This window comes from Meleagris gallopavo, chromosome 5 (genome assembly GCF_000146605.3).
Source record: "Meleagris gallopavo isolate NT-WF06-2002-E0010 breed Aviagen turkey brand Nicholas breeding stock chromosome 5, Turkey_5.1, whole genome shotgun sequence".
Lineage (NCBI taxonomy): Eukaryota > Metazoa > Chordata > Aves > Galliformes > Phasianidae > Meleagris > Meleagris gallopavo.
In genome coordinates this window covers 35134142-35154606 of record NC_015015.2, presented here as the reverse complement: position 1 = coordinate 35154606, position 20465 = coordinate 35134142, and the positions used below count along the sequence as shown (strand labels likewise).

At 38.5% G+C, this 20465-nt stretch overlaps 2 protein-coding genes across 2 annotated transcripts in view; one reads left to right on the top strand and one right to left on the bottom strand.

Moving 5' to 3' along the window:
• Positions 1–6: 6 nt before the first annotated feature.
• On the top strand, positions 7–11297 carry PPP2R3C (protein phosphatase 2 regulatory subunit B''gamma). Its single transcript, XM_010711676.2, has 13 exons — positions 7–18; positions 429–556; positions 1745–1849; positions 2431–2543; positions 3376–3473; positions 4332–4402; positions 5153–5285; positions 6338–6393; positions 6467–6542; positions 6999–7135; positions 8807–8944; positions 10069–10128; positions 10827–11297. Exons 2-13 carry the CDS (start codon positions 464–466, stop codon positions 11013–11015), a joined length of 1269 nt encoding a protein of 422 aa, XP_010709978.1. The 5' UTR covers positions 7–18; positions 429–463; the 3' UTR covers positions 11016–11297.
• Positions 11298–12304: 1007 nt separating this feature from the next.
• FAM177A1 (family with sequence similarity 177 member A1) overlaps positions 12305–20465 on the bottom strand; it is a gene marked incomplete at its 5' end in the record, with an annotated part of 16597 nt that continues 8436 nt past the window's right edge. Inside the window, 3 exons of the mRNA XM_010711671.3 lie at positions 12305–14144; positions 14941–15038; positions 16687–16753. Of these exons, the coding sequence (XP_010709973.2) occupies positions 13932–14144; positions 14941–15038; positions 16687–16753 (378 nt within the window). The remainder of the gene's footprint in view (positions 14145–14940; positions 15039–16686; positions 16754–20465) is intronic.

The following is a 20465-nucleotide window of genomic DNA, read 5'->3' as shown; positions in this document are numbered from 1 at the left end:
TGGCAGCGCGCCGCACCCGTGAGCGTGGGGCCGCGGGGATGTCACTGGGAGCGGGGTGTCTCACGAGGGATGGGCGGGAGGGAGCGGTTTCGAGCCGCGCCGCGGGGCTTAAGTAAAGAATCTGGGCCTTGTAACGTTGCTTCGCCAGCCGTGCCCGCGCCTGTCATACACGCGCCTCTCATATATGTGCCTCAGAACATCGGTCGCGCGCGGCTGCTGGAAGAGGCCCTCGGCACGTACTGAGGTGGGGCACGCAGGTCCTGTGTCTGCGGCGTCTGCGGGTGGCTGTGTGCCATCCCTTCCTCCCGTTTGTCCTGCTCGTTAGTGGGGCTGCGTAAGCCGTAGCGCTAATGCTGTTTTTCAAGCACCTCATTAAGTTAGAACTCTACTTGGAATCCGATCTGAAAATCCTTTTCTGTGTTAATTAGCCAAAAAGAGCGAACAGGAGCTGAAAGATGAAGAGATGGAGTTGTTCACAAAGTATTACATGGAATGGAAAGGAGGAAGAGCTAATGTCAACACGTCATACGCAAACATACCGCGATTTTATTACAGGGTAAGCGAGGTGTCCAGGTACGTTTAAAGAAGAGACTATTTTATAAGAAAAAAAGTGTCATGCCCATTTAAAGGGGCATTTCAGCTCCAGAAGCTGAAGTAAGTAGAGCTCTGAAAGATGCAAATTGTTAAGCATAATCTGTCTTTGATGTTGTATACTTGTGAATTTCAGCAGTTTCAAATTACCGAACACCTTTGGGTAGAGTATGCAATACTATTGCTAGTTGGACCATAGACATGGGTGTTTACTAAAGGTAACAAATCCTATTTCTCTTAAGAGATACTTCTTAACCTTGCCCATAATAAGAGCTTGAAACTAGATGATCTCTAAGGTTTCTTCTGATCTAAGACATTCTGTGATTCTTGTTGTCATGTTCTGACGTACCATTGTTACAAATACATATTTCCCTGTCTCTGTGTACACAATAGGCTGCTACTTTGTGGAAAGGGTCATTGACCTTGCAGACTAAAGATAGAGCTGTTGTTTGCATCATCATGGTCAGACAACTTATCTGTGATATAAATCAAATTGAGGTGAGGGAATAAAAGCAGAAGTTTGACACCTTTGGTATTGGTCAGCAGCTGTCTAACCTTGCATCATTCCTTAACCCTCAGGATCTGACAATAGAGTTCTGAACTGCCTATGTTTCAGCTGATGAATATACATGCAGCCATTATTCTGATATTCTATACAATTTTGTGTGTAAACATCAGCAGAATCTTCATGCAAACCATTCTCCCATCTGTTTTTCTGACCAAAATGTGTCTAGTAGATGTTCACACTTGGGAGAGTCAGGCTTACCATGAAATAGAAAGTGCTGCTCTCTGCTGACTGAAATAACAGTAGTAAAAGTTTAGTGTGCAAGCCCTTCTGTCCCACAACAGTGGGAAAGTGCTAACAAGTAGACTATAGAATAAGGGGTAACTCTCTGTCTCTCATGACAAGGATGCCCTGCTTTAAATAAACATACCAGTACTGAACTAATTTGAGGCAGTATGCAAGCCTAGAAGTATTCCTGTAGAAGAAGCAGGTAATATGGTAGCATTCTGGTAGATAGTTGACTACTTTCTGTCAAGTAAGCAACTTCATCCAAGTGTGTGAGGCAAGGGTACCTAAAAATACTTAGTGACTGTGTGGTTTTTCAATAGAACTACTGTACAGAAAATTGAAATGCCACAATTTCTCTAGCTGCCAGCTGAAGATGAAGTCTTGCTTCAAAAATTAAGAGAAGAATCTAGAGCAGTCTTTCTGCAAAGAAAAAGTAGAGAGCTGTTGGATAATGAAGAGCTTCAGGTAAGAAAACATTTTCTGTATGGCTTACAATGACCTCTGACAAACTTCTTTTCTCTACAGAGTTTGAGCATCTCTTGTGGGTCCACAGAATCTTGTGTGATTGGTGAGGTGCTTTGTATTTTCACATGTTGACTTGTTGTGAAACACTAGCTAAAGCAAAAGTGCTGAACAGTCCAGGGGTGGTAACGTGAGTGTAAAGCTTCCTTGTTATGATGTGCCTGAGGAATAGATCAGTGGCTTCTGGTTTTCCCACTTGTTCTGATAATTTTCTAATGGGCTTGGAAGAAGTGATAAGTTCTGTTTATGTATCACTGAGAGAGACTCCAAAGGCTGTTGAGCTAACTGCAGTGTGAACACAAGAGGTGTAACCCTAGAAATCCCAGTGACATGTTTATAATGCCAGTTTTGAGTAGTGGAAGTGCTCCTTGATTGTTTTGTTGGTTGAAGTGATGTTGTGTCTCAGTTGAGACAGCCCTACAGTAAAAGCACATATTTGCTCTTTTTTGTAGATGCTTTATTTTAGATGCATTGATGTATACAGAGTAATAACTTCTTAATCAAATATGTAAATATCTTTCAAGAATCTATGGTTTCTGCTGGACAAACATCAGACGTCACCAATGATTGGGGAAGAAGCAATGATTAATTATGAGAACTTCTTGAAAGTTGGTGAAAAAGCTGGACTTAAATGCAAGTAAGCATTTCTTTTATTGTTTATGCTTACTCTGGCCAAGTTTAAATGGTACTGTAACTTTTAACTGCCCAAGTAAATGTTGACAGTCTGATGGTGAGAGACTTCATGAAGTTATTGCTGACCTAATTAGTTTACATCCTTGCAAAGGTATGTTTCTCTGCATCTCTGCAGAAAATTTTCATAGGTTTGGAAAAGAGGATACTGTGTTGTTTGCTTGTTTGTTTTTAAAGAAGAAATTCTCACCATCATAAGCATTTTTAAGTTAGTATGGCCACTAAACTGCACACATTATACTTGAAGAGGAAATCTTGTCCAGCATTCCCTCGTATATTTTGATGGAAAATTTCCTATAAAATACAAAATATTCTGTGTATGTCATGTGATGAGTATTGCTGTTTTACATTCTTGTTGGGGACTGCTGTTGCACACATGGCTTTTTAATTGAGTTTCGGGCAGAAGCAGATTGGTTGTCTCTATATCACTGAAGAGGATTGGGAGCTACCAACTATAATGTACCAAAGAGTAATTAAGTTGAAGAAGAATTAAGAATTCGCAGACCGTTGAAGAGTCTCATGTTTATGAGCTTCAAAGGCTGCTGCTGTTTATTGAGTTTACCATTGCTATTTGGTAGGATCCCAACTACGTGTGTACTCGCTATGAATACACTCAATACTTGTGGCTTTCAGGTTAGCGAATTAATATCTTTGAAGACACAGAACACGTTCTGTATTGTTAAAAGTCTTTTAGATTTTCTGCAAGTTGGGAGTACTGGAACTGCATCTGTCAGTGTAGTATAATCAGGTGCAGATAAGTAACTTTCTTTGTTTTACAGGCAGTTCTTCACAGCAAAGATTTTTGCTAAATTACTCCATAATGATCCTTATGGGAGGATATCTATAATGCAGTTTTTCAATTATGTCATGCGAAAAGGTTAGTTGATGCTTCCCGTTTTAATGAGAAGTTATTTTATTTTTGAGGCTATTTTAAGCTTTATTAATTAATTGCTGTTCTCATCAACAGCAGTAGAATCCTATCCTTGAATTGCTAATGCTGTTTTCATAGAGATCGGAGGGTTTTCTTTCTTACTGGCAGGTAGGAGTTCATTGTACCCTTGAAGCCCATCAGCCGCGAGATCACTGATCAGTCTATTAAATATAATTATATATCAACTTATTATATGGATTATCTTTCTGATTTTCTTTTTTCAGTCAGTACTGTGAAGTACAAAACAGTGAAGTTATGTAACCATTGTGATTCTAACTGTTGTCCTGTAGATTATCTGATTAACGTGCCTTCTCATTTCAAAAATACATGCATGTGCTATTTAAATTCTGCTCTTGTATTGTCCATCAGAAGTGAGATCAGGACAGTTGGATGGTAGCTGCAGTGCTTCATACTGCACAGAGGGCTATAGCAGTCTAATGGGTAATCTATAGAGCACATTGTGCAGCTGTTTTTAATGCATGAAAATAATTCAGTGACAGAGAACAAATACGTAGGATTCCATGTACCCGCTGAGACGTGGTACCTTCTCAGCCATTTCTCACAGCTGGTTATTATAGGGCAGTCTTGGTCACAGTGCACCCCTTATCACTGCTGGCTCTTACCAAGTTGAAGACAGGATCGTGGCTTTTCAGCAGAACTGCTTAAAACTCAGAAAAACAGGAAATACAGAGGCACTTAACATTAAACAGTGCATTGTGCATTTTAGAATAATGTCAAATTTTGGTGAGGCCCCAAAAAAACCCTCCAAATTTCTTTCCTATAATTCTATTTTGTGTTTTACAGTGTGGCTTCATCAGACAAGAATAGGTCTCAGTTTATATGATGTGGCAGGACAGGGCTACCTCAGAGAATCAGTAAGTACATTCTTGACTGAGTTGCTGTCTATCTTAACTCGTGTGCTAGAGAATTAGAGAAGGTCCAGATTTCTTCCATTTTTGTGTCACAAAAACAAAATCATGTTGTAGATTTGGATGAGGTGTGTTTATTTGGATAATTAGCAGTCTTTGTGTACTTGAAACTTGGTGGTGAATGCTCCTAGTCCTTCTGACTTATGGATAGTTCCAAAAAAGAGGTTACAGATAGCAAAGTTTTATGTGATTGACTCTTTACTAGCTTTGTTAGGATACAGTAGAAATCACACAAAAAAAAAGTCCACAATGGATCCAGAGTGGGAGTGAAATAAATCTCCTATTCTATCAGGATTTAATACTACAGAATAACTAACAAGGTTGCAGTTACTGCTGTAATTGAAACGATATAGTAAAGATCATTCAGCAATAGGATAATCCAATTAGGAATTACACACTGGTATTCGAAAAAGTTGCAGTTGAATTCATTTATATTTAGATGTGAATATCATACTTTTTTTAACATTTTGTTTTGCTAGCAGATGGTTTCACTTGTGACACCACATGTGCATGTTATGTGTCTGACCTAGCATTTCTTGCACAAAGAGATTTGTATTTATGCCTTCACCTACGCTCTTCGCTGCATTGCTGTATTTTTAACTGACATGAATGTCAGAGTGGAGTATAACAAAAATATATTATTTAAACAACTGTAGTGTTTGAAGCTTCTCTGTGTATATTCTCTTAATTCTACAGGATTTAGAAAACTACATTTTAGAACTCATCCCTACTTTGCCACAACTGGATGGCTTAGAAAAATCTTTTTACTCCTTCTATGTTTGCACAGCAGTTAGGAAGTTTTTCTTCTTTCTGGATCCTCTCAGAACAGGTAGGTCCATGTTTTTCAGATTCTAACTATGTGTAGTATTTTCCACGTTAAACAAATGTTTCTACTGAAGCTACTTGTGCCTTTGAACTAATGTATTGTTGTCTTCGTAGGCTCCCATTCAGCAGTATTGTATTTTAATTTTAATCTCCCCCGAAAACATGAGTCTTTATGTGTGTCTGATAGTCTACTTGCAGTGCTAATTAGTTCTACTGAAAGCTCCATCAGTTGTGGTACTCTGTGCTACAGAAATTAATAAATAAGACATGCATAATAGCTAATTCAAATGAATAGAAGGTGTGGCAGCTAACAGGGAACTCAGAATGTGTGGCAGAATACCCTGCAAGCTGTGGAAATGCTCAAGAATGGTGATTATGATGTTGTTTCCCTGTGATTAAATAGGTGCACTATGTAACCTCACTACAAATGGTTTGCAGTTACGGGTGCTAATCATCTTGTTACAGATGTAGCTTACTGGGACAACAGTTTGGTTTTTCTATATCCTTCAGTTCACAAACTGCACTTTCAAGATGTCACTGTGCCACTTGAAGACAGCAGTGTTGTGTTGGCAGTAGTCTCCAGCAGGGGCAACAGCAAGCATATAGAGAAGGTGTATGTGAAGTTACAGTGTCATTATTCTGCACAGCCATTTGTGCAGTGTCTCTCCACTGGTTAAAGGTACAACAGCAGACGCTCAGTCTTGTACCTCAGCTTTGTCAGGTCTGTAGTTTTGGAAGATGTGAAAGACACTGTTATTCTAATAAGCGTTTTAAGCATGTGCTTTCTTTGTATTATTTTTCTTTTGCATTTTTTGTTGAACGTTTATGTTTTTATTAAAGTTTTCTGGCTTTCAAGGTTGCAGAATAACTACCAGAATCAACAAATATTGTTCTGCCATTTTAAAAGCTATTTTTGTTTTATTATTTAGTTGATGGGGGTTTTTTTCCTTAAAAATAGAATTATTTTTTTTTCTTGTGAGGTCCACCTAAATGAGAACAGCCAAATGGATATGTTGGCTGAATAAGTTAAAACACAGTTTTCTTCTCTTTCTTCAGGGAAGATAAAGATACAGGACATTTTAGCTTGCAGCTTCCTGGATGACTTACTGGAGGTAAAGATCTCTTAACACTTACTGCTGTATTTTATTTTACTATTTCTGAATTCTAACTTTGTATTTCACTTAGTTAAGGGATGAAGAACTTTCTAAAGAAAGTCAGGAAACAAATTGGTTTTCTGCTCCTTCTGCACTAAGAGTTTATGGTAGGTTCCTTTTATATATGAACACTTTTTTTCTGTTCCTTATATGACTTCGTCAAATTCCTGGTGTTATTTTTCCTGGTTTTTTTTTTTCCTTCATTAACTCCTTCTGATAAACCAGTCTTTTCAGTGCCTCCAGCTGTCTTTTCAGTGCATCCTCTTGTGCTTCTTATTACACAAGGTATAAAATTCCTTCTCTTTTGACAGTTCTGTTCATGCTTTTGCATCACCTTTAGCTCTTGGTCTTGTGCTCCCTTCTCATGTAAGCAGACTTTACCCCCTTCTCACCCCCCACTGCTTCTGTTGCTCATTGTGATGATCCATGAATATTTTTGTGGTTCTAGCATACTCCCACTTAACTAACTTGTATGGTAAGAATTAATGTTAAATGTGCTGAATTTTCTTTCTCTTTGTTGTTTCTGTAGGGATGCTATATTTTGTCATCTGTTTCCTTCCTAGGACAGTACTTAAACCTTGATAAAGATCACAATGGCATGCTCAGTAAAGAAGAGCTGTCCCGGTATGGAACAGGGACCCTGACCAACATATTTCTGGACCGTGTCTTTCAGGAATGCTTAACTTATGATGGAGAAATGGTAACTGCATGATTTTACTCTGTTCACAGTATTGAAGTTTTGACTTATTAATAAGGAAAATATCTCACAGTCAGTATCTTTTTCTAATAAAGTAGATTGAGGTAAATAAAAAAATAAATTTTCTAAAATCAAGATGATTGCAGTGTAGTAGGAGGACAAGTTACTTGTTTTGGAAGGCGGAAATGCTACAGAATCCAGGTAGCCCAGGATAAAGCTTCTCTTCCACTTCAGTACATACAAGTGCATGTTGGAAAAAAATGTGTATATTTATCCATGTTTTTAGAGGTCATTTAATTCTTGAAAGAGAGATGAAGGCAAGCGGCACACTTGGGACTATCAGCTGGTCTGTACATACATAGCTAATCAGCTAATCTGTACATTTCTTCATGAAGGGAGTAGTGGGTTTTGTTTGTTTTTTGTTTTTTTTTTTTAATTGTAGGCTTTGCATAGTTGTGAAGCATGAGAAATCTAACCAAATCAGAGTTAAAATGAAAAATATCTGTGCTGTTTATTTTGAAATCTTTATGTAATGCATCACTACTTCTAATATGTCTGTTTTCAGATGATTAATTACCTCTAAAATGTGCTAAACTCCAGTTTACTATATAGCATTGCTGCTCCCTTAGTAATTTTTTGTAGAATTGCTGAATCATTGAGCTTAGGAGAAGTCCTCTTAGTTGCCCTTTGTTGGATTTGCTTTAGTAGGTCTATACCTCTTTTGTACTCAGGAGTCCAGAACAGAACCTAGCACTCAGATGTTGGGCTAACCACTGGTAAGCAGAGAATCATCATCTTCACCAACTTGCCAGTAAAGCTCTTCCTCATGCAGCTCAAAATGCTGTTGTCAGCTGCCTCTGCTGCAAGGGCACATTGCTTATGTATATTTAGCTTTGTTGCCCATCAAGACTCTCAGCTTATTCTATGCAAAGCTATTTTCTGGCTGGTTAGCCCCCAGCATGTGCTGGTGCATGTAGTTATTCCTCCCTATATGCAGAACTTTGCATTCCCTCTGAACTCAATGCGATGCCCGTTTCTCCTGCCTGCTGAATGGCAGCAAACCCTCAGATGTTTAAGGTAGACGGGGATGTTACGCACACAGGACTGTAGGCTTTCCATCCTTAATTGTATCTTCATCAGAAAACCAAAAATAAGTATAAGCAAAAAAGTAAGGAAAATGTAAGACAGGTACGTATCTGTGATGTTTACTAATGCTTCAACCTCACAAATTGCCAAACAACTTCTCTGGTCTTAGGACTGTGTACTTCAGTTGGTCAAATGGTTCACTCTTGGATAAGACTAGGGTTATTACCTCTGAACACTTCTAATTTGTGCTAACAAAAACTACTATGGCTTTTCTTAACTGATTAGGTATGTTCACTGTTCTAAAGATGTAATAAGCATTTTTAAAAGTATATGTAGCCTGTTTAATTTGGATTTATGTTTGGAATACTATTTTACATCTAAAAATGGCAAGATTTCCTCTCCTCAGCAGTCACTAGGAACTAACTTTTCTGTTCATGTTGGTGGTAGCAGCCATTTTCCATTTTATTTTGTCTTTTTCAGAAAATAGATTGATCCCCTACAATGAAATAGCTGCCAATTATAATGTTCCTGCTTGCAAAATCAATTTAGAAAGAAGACTATAATAAACATGATTGTATCTACTTTTAGGACTATAAAACCTACCTGGACTTTGTACTTGCATTAGAAAACAGAAAGGAGCCTGCAGCTCTGCAATATATTTTCAAACTGCTTGACATTGAGAACAAAGGATACCTGAATGTCTTTTCCCTTAATTATTTCTTTAGGGTAAGTCTCTTTATACAGGTAGGCCATTTTCTGTGTTTATGGTGTTATAGCCTGTGTGCTTCTGCATGCAGATCTGCAGGGAGTCCCTTTAAATTACCAGTACCCACTGGGAAGCCAGTAACTGCTTGTAAGAAGATTTAAAACATTAAAAATTATATTCCAAAACTTGGAAAGAATTCAAAAGGTATTCAGCATTGTTTTTCTGCAGTTGAAATTAACTGTTTTGATTTAATCTAGGAGAAATATTTTTGTTGCTTAAAAAATTTTATTTATATATATATATGTAATGATTACTTGTTAAAATCACTTATGATGGTTCTAGTTGGCTATTGCTCATGCTTTTAGTTTCCACTGTAATCCTAAAATTTGGTACAATAAAGGAAAATGCTGAAGTACAGTGATGGCCTGTAAGGCTGTGAGATTTTTAATCCCAGGTAATCACTGCAAAAAGCTTCTCGCTGGTGTCATACTCCATATTACTTGACAGTTTTTAGAATCATACAATGGTTTGGGTTGGAAGAGACCTTTAAGATCATGTAGTTTTGACCCCCCTACCACAGGCAGGGACGCCTCCCTCTAGACCAGACTGCTCAGATCCCCATCCAGCCTGGCCTCAAGCACTTCCAAGGAGGGGGCATCCACAACCTTGCTGGGCAACCCATTCTAGTGTCTCACCACCTTCACAGGAAAGAATTTCTTCCTAATATCTAGTCTAAATCTACCCTTTTCCAGTTTAAAGCCATTTTCCCTCATCCTGTTGCTACATGCCCTTACAAATAGTCCCTCCCAAAAAAGACAATAATGAATTTTCTGTTTTGAATATATTCCTATCTTGAATAATGAGTGATATGATTGTCTGCGTATCCTGTCTTCTGAATGCTCAAATGTTGGTCATAATGAAAGTTGGATTCTTATCATATTAAAAACTGTGGACTTGGAGATGCACATCACTGTTTGTACCTTAACTCACCACTGCCTTACATGTGGAAGAGAACTGATGGCAAGCTGTTCTGTTAATGCCTTGTCACACAGCAATGCATCTTAACAAGCAGAAGCATGTTTAAAAGGTATCATCCAGTGTCAATATAATACTGCATTGCCTATTTCTAACTTTTCTTTTTTAGGCTATTCAGGAACAAATGAAAATCCATGGACAAGAACCAGTTTCTTTTCAAGATGTCAAGGTTGGTATTCCCAAATAGAGTACTACATGAAATATTTGTATAAACGTGTCATAATTTACCAATGGAGTATTGTTGATATGTATTTAATTGCAGTGTAGTAGAGGTGAATCTGACTTGTGTGTCTCGTGGGTTTGAAAACGTCTTTCTATTCAACATGTGTTGCATCCGAAAAATCTGGTATTCAACTGTGGTAGTAGTTTCCATATTTAATAGATAAATTGTCTATTAATATATACTGCTGTGCCTTACACTTCAAGATAGTTCATATAATTTGGAATCATCTCTTCTTCAGGACCAAGGAAGCATGGAGTTGACTAAAAAACCGTTGTCAATACAATTTTCTTGTACTGCCTACTTACATTAGCAGTTTCAGTACTAAAAGTACAAGCTTCAGTAAAGCTAAACTCACACGGATGAGCTGAGTTTCATGTTGCCACTTGAAGCGCAAAGGCTCCCAGAATAGCAAGCTCTTATTTGAGCTGTGGGAGCTGAGCACACTGTTCCTAGCTGTAGTTGTTACTATGTTTTATATTTTACATGGTTAGGAACTTAACGGCCTGTTTTGTATATTAGTATGGATGGCTTTAGTTATCCTAAGGTCATTCTGTAGACAGTATAAAGTAACCATTATTCTGCTCAGTAATGTGTGTGGGCTCTTCCCCCTCCCAACTCCTAATTTTGACTTCTTTCTTTCACAGGATGAGATCTTTGATATGGTGAAGCCTAAAGATCCTTACAGAATCTCCCTTCAAGATTTAATCAATAGCAGTCAAGGAGACACTGTTACCAGTATTCTAATTGATCTGAATGGGTTCTGGACATATGAGAACAGAGAGGTCCTTGTGGCAAGTGATAACGACAGTGTTGCTGATGCTGATGATACGTGACTTTCAACAGGAGTAAACTGTATGCATTGAGATCTCTCTTAACTGATGCATTCATTAACTACTGGATGCTGGGAACATTATTTAAATTGATGCCTCTTCCATTTTACTGCCCTCCCATCTTTATCTTCCTCAGGCATGTAAGATAAAACTTAATATGTAAAAATTAGTTCTGCAGATTCTTTGAAGTGAAAACAGCAGGTCTTATTTAAGAGGTAACTATGATCTGTTCTGTTTTTGTTTTGGTTTTGTTTTTCAAATAAATGTTTTTGGATTTTTTCTTTACATACTGAGCCTTTTTTAATTTGAATTTTCTAGAATGTGCATTTATCTTGAAATTAAGGATGTATTTCTTGAGTATTCTCAGCACTGGCTTGTATCCACTCAGTCACAGTGTTCTGCATGGCTTTGTCTAACGACAGCACTGTTAAGTATCCTACTCTAAAGAAGAAAGTCTTCCATAAGAGATAAACATAACATAGTATAACCTCCTGTGTAAGTATTATAGGAAATTTAACTTAATTACATAGCTGAGCTACAGCAGTAGTTAAAGAATGAGTGTTTTACTGATTTAATAAATTAACATAAGCGTTTCCTATTTCAGATGAAATTAGAAGAGGTACAGGCCAGATATGGTTGTAGTCCTGTACTGTTTATCACTTTGAGATAGTGCTGAAAAGGGTGAGTTCATTAATACATACTCCATGAAGTTGTAAGCAAGGGGTGGTGGCATGGAGATGTCTTGAGTGTCAGTGCCTGGATCTTCTGCCAGGATGTGTATGATTCAAGGAAGATGGAAGCAGTGAACAAGCACTATACACCTGTTTGCAGGCATAAAATTTCAACCATCCCAAGTTCCAAAGGAAAAGCCACAGCCAACTTTCAGTTCAAAAATTATATTAAATATAAAATAACCAATTAATGCATTTACAGAAAAATTAAAACCATTATGAAAGTAACCACTTTCATACAGTTTGCAAAAAAAACTGAAGGAAGGATTAAGTTAAGGCACAGTGAGTAATACAGCATATTATACAAAGAAGTTTAACCCCAAGGCAGTGAGAGTATACCAGACAGTAGGGACAGAAGAAAACAAACACAACTGACATTAATTTCATGGCAGAAAAGCAAAGCATCTTTCAGCTCTAAGTTTTTCCACTACTGAGCTAAGTGAAGCTTTCTCTTTGCCACAGTACAATAAGAACTCCCAATATTTTTCTATGTGTTCCCCAGGTACTGATCCATGCTCTTCCTTGCAGATGTTCAGGGTGGAATGATTTTACACAGCTATCAACAACCTCTGTATTATCATTCAAAACAAGGTAAAGAACAGAGCATCAAAACAGATGACTGAATCTTTCTCAGAAGATCTGCTGTAGTGTAGAAGGATGACGCATATGAGAGAAGAAACAATCTGTGCTATATAGGATACTAGTTCAGAGAGCTATCTGAAATACATAACTGAGCTCTGCAAACTAATGCCCAAGGTTCCTGGCCTGTGCTGTTCCAGGAGGCTCCTTGGTTAGCTAGTAGTGGAAACAAGGCTGGGGAAGTATGATGACATCCAACAGAAAAATTCACTGAAGGTTCTTGAAATTTTTGAATTCTCAAGGACAGAAACAATTTTCAAATGGTTACTACATATTATAAGTTTTCTGCTCATCTATCTACAACTATTCTGCAAAGGAAGTGACTGGGACAGTTACTTATTTCCCTGCTTGCAGCAGTGACTCCTGATTGTCCCAATATAAACCATTCACCTTTTGCAATTTAGAACTAGGATCACAGTCATTGCAATAAATTCCTTTAATTGGTTACTGGGGGTAGTTAAAACTGGAGTGAAACTGCATTTCACTTAAAAAAGAATGAGTTTTGTTTCAATACTGAAACAAGGGTTTTGTTTGTTTGTTTGTTTGTTTCATTTAAAAGAAGATACATAAGCCCGATTTTATAATTTCCAGTTATTTATGAATTCTGCACTAGGGAGGAAGAGATACCTGCAGTAGCACATTCCTTACTCATAACATTAAACAAACTGCCTGTTCAGGTTAATTGTACACTGATTCAGGTATCGTATGACAAAAAGGAAAAAAAAAAAGGTGTAGTTACGAGTTGTTACCCTACACAGTGTCTACCCCATTCACTGTAATTTAGCAAGACTTGAGTTTACTCTCCCTGCCAATTCAGAGCAAGCATGTAAAGAAGTATCTGAACAGGTGGCTCACTATTAATTCTTGGATCTAGAGGGACAGCATCTTATGCAGATGCTACTTCTGTACTTGATGATAGCACTAAATGGAACAGCTGAGCAGTATCAGCTTCCAATAGTGCTGGTACTATTACCTATGTACTCAGGGATGTTTATAGCCTCCTTTAAAGTTTAGAGTAATAATAAAGTGTTTCATTGGGCCCTTAAATCTAATTAACATTAAATCTAACATCTCTTGTGTCAGTAACAGAAAGACACATGCACACAGTAGTGACAACAAATAAGGGGAATTCTGAAGCTACTATGACTTGTGAGTTACAGGATATCGATTCCTATTAATCTATTCATAAAGAGCCAAGTTGCAAACAGTGTACAAATCAGAAATAGGTGTTCAGAAGTAGGAAAGAGTACTACATCTGCAATCCACAGTGCCAGACAACAATTTAAATGTTTTACTTGCTTTACAAGAAATTCAATTTTAGACCAAACGTTTGTAGCCCAATTTTCGTTTTAACCGAAGTGCCAATTTGGCAGAATGCCTCAGCCTTTATTAGGCTGACAGAAGGAAGAGACATCACTTAGCTCTCTCCTGATCACTCAGAATGCTAAAAGTTGTATTACACTGAACAAGTATAATCCTATTTTTCTGCTTGTACCCAGACTGTGACACCTGACACTTCCTATTTCCTACAGTACACAGAGCTTTTCACTTAAGTAGGGACAGAAACTACATCTTGCTTATTTTCCACAACAGACTGGCAATCTCCCTCATTTTCAAAGTTTACATTCACAAAGGAAGTACTTGTTGTTGCTTCAGGCTGGTCTGTTTGGACAGGAGCCTCAGCCTGTGGCTTGTCCTGCTGCTCCTGATGCTGTCTTTCTGCTTCTTCTGACATCCTGTTTTCCTGTTCCTCCTCTTCTTCCTAAAATAAACAACCAGGTTCATAAGCTACTGATTCATTGAAGTAAATAAGGCTTATATTCTGTAGGAACATATCAGTTCCCATTACAAGACACAAATATTTGTTCTGCTTAATAACAGTCACTAGCTTATCGTAATTCCACAATTCCCATTAAGGAAAAAAAAAATACCACCAAAAGTGAAGGATTGAACTGTGTCCCACCAACACAGAAAAAATGATGTGTGTCTAGATAAGCAGTCTTTAGTAAACAACAGTAGTGATAGGTCTACTTTCTATGATGCATTTCAATGCTATTTTAATAATAAAAAGCTATTGAAATAAAATAAGTGTTAAAAGTGTTAAAGCTTTAAGTTTTTTTTGCATAAAGCATTGGCTACCTATCATTCATTTTCAGTTAGTTTTGAATAAATGGTAACGTAATGTTCAATTTCCCTTTGAATTCAGAGTTAGAAAGTACACCTACTTTAACCAAATAAAGTGAGGCAGCTGCCTCCTTAGAGTGTTCCTTTCAACTTTCTTATGCTTTTGACTTAAAAATGTGTTGCAGAAGAGAAGCAAACAGAGCAGTGGTCAGGACCCAACCAATTCTAAGACCAACAATCTGATGAGAAAATGCTCACGGACAAGCAAGCATAAATCATGGATCAGGTGAAACTGAAGGTGAGCTGAAACAGACATTCTGAAACTTAACTTCATTTCAGTAATCAGTGTAGGAATACAGATTTTATTTTTGAAAATGCCAGGGAAAATAAGTAGGGAGAAGAAAAGGTTAAGGAACCCAATCTCACACACATACCTCTTTCTTCATTCTGTAATACTCATCGATGGCATATTGGTATTTTGGAGTGCTTATTCCCAAAACAGATGCAATCTTTTCTCCAAGGAAATCACACACTGAAAACAAACAGAAGTTGATAAATGATTAATATATACAAGACAGTTGTTGAACAGAGTTTCACTGTAAAAGGTGTCAGCTTTCCTGAACGGTTTTCCATCGTTGTACATCACTCAAAAGAGAAAATCTGCTATACTAAGCTACTTATATATTAGCTTAATATATTAATAACTGCTCTTTAAAAAAGAGAATGAACAAAAAAAGAATATGGAAATGAATGAAAACCTTGGTAGTGGTAGTGTTTGCATTCTAACAGCTTTAGCTTTGCATCTAGGATGCCGGGGCATCCATTAAAATTTAAGCTTTCAACTGAAATTTAACTGAAGATTAGATAAAAACATATGGCTACCAACTATACTGGTCCTTCAGTCTAATGATACCAGAAAAGTTATTTAATGATAGATGTACACTTTAATCCAGTATCAGTTTTAGCGATGCTCTGTGTTGCATACTGATGGATTGATAAAATGTATAGATTTTAGCTGTCTCAGTTTTCAAGGCTACATAGAATCATATAGATACATGTAGGATTACTTTGCCAAAACATGTAGTGAAGTCAGAAGGACGGCACAGGTGGGCTTCGATGACGGTTAAAGCACTATTGCTTCAATAAAAGCAAACAAGAAATCAAATATACAGCACTTCAAATTACAAATCTGCCCTTAGGATGCAAATAAATTACTCAGTCATCTTCATTGAAAACAGAAGTTATCAACTGAATGGTTCTGTGACTGTACAGTCATTTTATAGATAACCTTACAGACAGAGCTCTTTCAAAAAATCAGTTCAAATGGCAAATACAGGAGGGAAAATTTAAGAGGGAAGAAGGAAGTCTAGCAGTCCTCAAACTCATAAAAGACTTCTGGAAAAAAAAAAAAAGAGAGCAATATCTACCTTTGTGAATGAGGAAAAGATACAGCAATGAACAGGACTGTAGTGTAAAGTGTTTCTAAAAATAATAATAGTTTAATCAATAGGATAGACTGCCAATAGTCTTTTAAATACTCACAGTCAGGCTGTACAGTGATGGAAATCCCACAGATATTTGTCAACATACAATACAAAATACTTCACACATTGGGAAGAACACAGACTAGAACAAGCATTCTAAAAACTTAGCAAATTTTTATGAAGTCCACAGGTCAAAGAAACTTCTGTGTAGTGAGTTTAAGACTCTAGACAATAAGTCCTATTTTTGTCTATCTTGCAACCTCAGCAGTCTATTGAAAAGTACAAGACTAGGTATACTCTTAGAATACCTGCCAGTTGTCTTAGTAAAATCTGATGATTTAGTTAGATGAAAAATTCTTTCCAAATAATATCACTCAAAATGATTCCATAAAAGACTTAATAGGAAGCTGATATGCTCCCTTGCCAACATCATCATAACTCCACATGGAGAAAAACAGAAAAATAAAAGTGTTCAGCAAAAGGATTCATGCTTCATACAACAGTTGTTGATTGAAAATTAATTAAATAAATAAACAAACAAATAACATGAGTGCCTAAAGCAAGGGGAAAACACCACAATCTCATTTATACTTTTGAAAAAAAAAAAGACCCGTAGACTACAAAGATTATTTACAGTCTCTCAGAGTGACTCAATATTCTTCCATGTGTTTAATTAAGAATTAAGCAAATCAGTACCTGATAAGGTTGATGTGGCAACTCTCAGCATATGAAACCATAAGTAGGGTCCCCATGTGAGCGTTGTCTGTAACCACAAAAACAGTACCAACATGTATAGCTGTATGTTAAAGATACATATTAAGACATGCAAATGTTCAAATAGATCTAGAACAAAATCTGCAATGGCACCTGTTTGCAGCTACCACAATATTTTTGCTTTACAGTAAGTATAGACCAGGCATACCTGAAGCAAGATATCACTACAAGATATAAAAAATAACCATGGTTTACATCTGGGAACATTATTTTCACCTTCTTTGTTTCCTGCTTCCAGACTTGGGAAGCAACAAGCATCCAGTTCAATCCCAAGATATTTCCTATAACTATGAAGACCTTTTCATTATGTTCTGAATTCTGTCAGACCAAGCAGAAAACTGTGCTAACCAAATATTCTCTGATTATAATAATGAGAGAAGCAAAAAAAGTCTGTGAGGAAAAAGATGGGGGTGCCGCCATTTGTTTAAGAGCAGCTGGAGTTCATGGAGCTCTGCCCGGGCATGGATAAGGGCCAGCCGAGAGCTTACAGGTAAGGATTAAAGCATTATGGTTGACATTGTAGCATGTGCTACAATACAGATGATGACCAGGAAGAACAAATGCATGAGGCCTGCTTCACACAGTTAGAAACAGTCTCAGTGGTGACTTCCATCACCTTAACACCTGCTGGAGGAACAACACAGGAGGGCATAAACCCAGCATGGTTCTGACACAATTTCTTGACACAAGTAACAGAGGAAACAAGAGGTGCACTGGACCTCATGTTCACCAATGAGGAAAGCCTCACTGGGGATAGGAAGGGTTGAGGCAACATCGGTTGCAGTGATCATGAGATGATGAAGTTCAGAATGCTGAGAGGAAGGGGCCAAGCAAAAAGTAAAATCATACCTCTGGGGTTCAGAACAGACTTTGGCCTCTTCAGGGATCTGCTTGGAAAAGGCCCATGGGAAAAGGCCCTAGAGGGAAGAGGGGTCCAAGAAAGCTAGCTGACATTCAAAAATCATCTACTCCAAGCTCACAGGCAATCCATCCCAACAAGTAGGAAGTCAGGCAAAAATGCAAGCAGGCCTGTCTTGATAAACAAGGAGCTCCTGGCAAAACTCAGCTGTAAAAAGGGAATATACAGAAGGTAGAAGCAGAGACAAGTAACACTGGAGAAATATAAAGCATTCTGAGCATTCAGAGACAGAATTAGGAAAGCTGAAGCACACCAGGAGTTGAATCTAGCAAGAAATGTTAGAGGCAGCAGGAAGTGCTTCTGTAAATACATAAGGGGCAAGAGGAAGATGCAAGCTTACTGCAGAAGGGGGCGGAGGTTCTGATGACACAAGACACGGAAAAATCTGTGGTAGTGAAAACTGCCTTCATCCCACATTTCCTTGTAAGACTGGACTTCAGAAATCTAAAGAACAAGGAGCAAGGTGCGGTGTAAGAAAGACAGTACAAGAGGATCTGCATCCAGAATACTTAAGCAAACTGGACACAGGTAAGTTTGTGAACCCTAATGGGATACAAAAGATGTGAAGGGACTGGAACATCTTCTATGTGAAGGAAGAATGAGAGAGATGGGGCTGTTCTGCACTGAATAGACTCTGGGGAAATCTCATCCATGAGTACAATCTGTCAAGCAAGAAGCTCAAGCTAGCAGGCACAAATAAAACAGATGGCTACATATTTTTGGCAACGGACATTAAAAATATCCTGCCAAGGTAAAAGTGTAAGCAAAACCAGCTGCTATCCTGCTTATACAAAAGCCCTCCAGCTTGTTGATTACGTACGCAGTTGGCAGATAAGCTAACGACAATCATTTCTCAGTTTGTTCAGTTGAAGAACTCAAAAAAAGTAGCTGGAAAGGCTCATTGCCACAGGTGCAAATAATGGCATTGACAAGCCTTTGTACAGTCCTTCATAACGAGGTGACGAGGTCAGAAAGCACTCACAGAGCGCACAGAACAAACAAAAGCCTGCTGTGCAGCAGTAAGTAAGAAGCTACAAGAGCCCCTTTAACATTTAAGGACAAAAAGAGAAGCTGAGCTTCAATGTGACAGAAGTAAATCAGACACAGAGTATTCTAATGTCCTATTGCAGTACCACAAACATTAAATTTGAGTTCCTGCTGGCACAAAGATGCTTTCTATTTCTGCTATTCCCCACCACAATTAAAGATCAGTTTGCTATGTTAGAAGTAATTCTAAGTACAACTTTGTACAAACGTCTGCTTCCTACAACGTGTCTCTGGCCTAGCTAGATATTTCTTCACTCATTCCAATATTTTTGTGCCAGTTCTGGTAGTTTAAAAAAGGAACATTCTTTCAAGTGTCTCAAAAGGCAATACAAAGCCAAAAGAAACCATGTAATGAAGTTGAAAGAGCTTTAAACTAGCTACGAAGAGGGAAGGGGACAAAACAGGCCTCTCAAGAGATGAGCCTAGGGGAACGTTGCTTGAGCTGGGGGTGAGGCAGATGACTCGACTGAAATACATCTATACCAATGCACGCAGCATGAGGAACAAGCAGGAAGAGTTGGAAGCGATTATGAGTCAGGCTGATTATGACCTTGTTACTATCACCGAAACATGGTGGGACCACTCCCATGACTGGAGTGCTGCGATAGATGGCTACAAGCTCTTCAGAAGGGATAGACAAGGCAAGAAGTGTGGTGGTGTGGCCTTTTATATTAAGGACTGTTTCCATGCTGAAGAGCTTGGGTTTGGGAATGACAGAGTGGAGTGTCTATGGATAAGGATCAGGGGGAAGGCCTGTAAGGGCAACATCTTGGTGGGGGTCTGTTATAGACCGCCTAATCAGGATGAAGAGTTGGATGAGGCATTCTCAGCTTGTGGAAGTCACACGATCGCCAGTGCTTGTTCTCATGGGAGACTTTAACTTCCCTGATATATGTTGGAAATATAATACAGCACAGAGGAAGCAGTCCAGGAGGTTTCTAGACTGCGTGGAAGATAGCTTCCTTATGCAACTGGTAGGAGAGCCTACCAGGAGTGGTGCCCTGCTAGACCTGCTTTTTGCTAACAGAGAAGGACTGGTGGGAGAAGTGAAGGTTGGGGACTGTCTTGGGCAGAGCAACCATGGAATTGTAGAATTCTCTATTCTTGGAGAAGTCAAAAGAGTAACCAGTAAAACTACTTTCTTGAACTTCCAGAGGGCGGACTTTGATCTGTTCAGGGCACTTGTAGCGCGGTGTCCAGGAAGCCTGAACACTCATCAAGACGGAAATCTTAAAGGCGCAAGAACAGGCTGTCTCTGAGTGCCGTAAGGCGGGCCGTAGGGGAAGACGACTGGTGTGGATGAGCCGGGGACTATTGTTGAGACTCAGGGAGAAAAAGAGATTCTATGTCCTCTGGAAGAAGGGGCAGGCTACTTGGGGGAATTACAAGGGAGTAGCTAATGTATACAGGGAGGAAGTTAGGAAGGCAAAAGCCCAACTTGAACTCAGATTGGCCACTGTAGTAAAAGACAATAAAAAATCCTTTTATAAATATATCAGTGGCAAAAGAAGAACCAAGGACACTTCTCATCCTGTACTTGATGCAGCAGGGAACGTGGCCACTGAGGACAAGGAGAAGGCTGAGGTTCTTCTTTACAACTGCTTTTAATAGCCAGACCGGTCATCCGCTGGGCATTTTATGCCCTGATCTGGAAGTCTGGGACCCTACTCAGAATATACTCTCGGCGATTCAGGTGGAGACAGTCAGAGAGCTTCTCCTCCACATGGACTGTCAC

Coding starts and splice junctions, on each gene's coding strand:
- PPP2R3C (XM_010711676.2), top strand. CDS start 464: ATGGAGTTGTTCACAAAGTATTACATGGAATGGAAAGGAGGAAGAGCT. Junction 3,474..4,331: donor CAATTATGTCATGCGAAAAG/GTTAGTTGATGC, acceptor TGTGTTTTACAG/TGTGGCTTCATCAGACAAGA. Junction 4,403..5,152: donor AGGGCTACCTCAGAGAATCA/GTAAGTACATTC, acceptor TTAATTCTACAG/GATTTAGAAAACTACATTTT.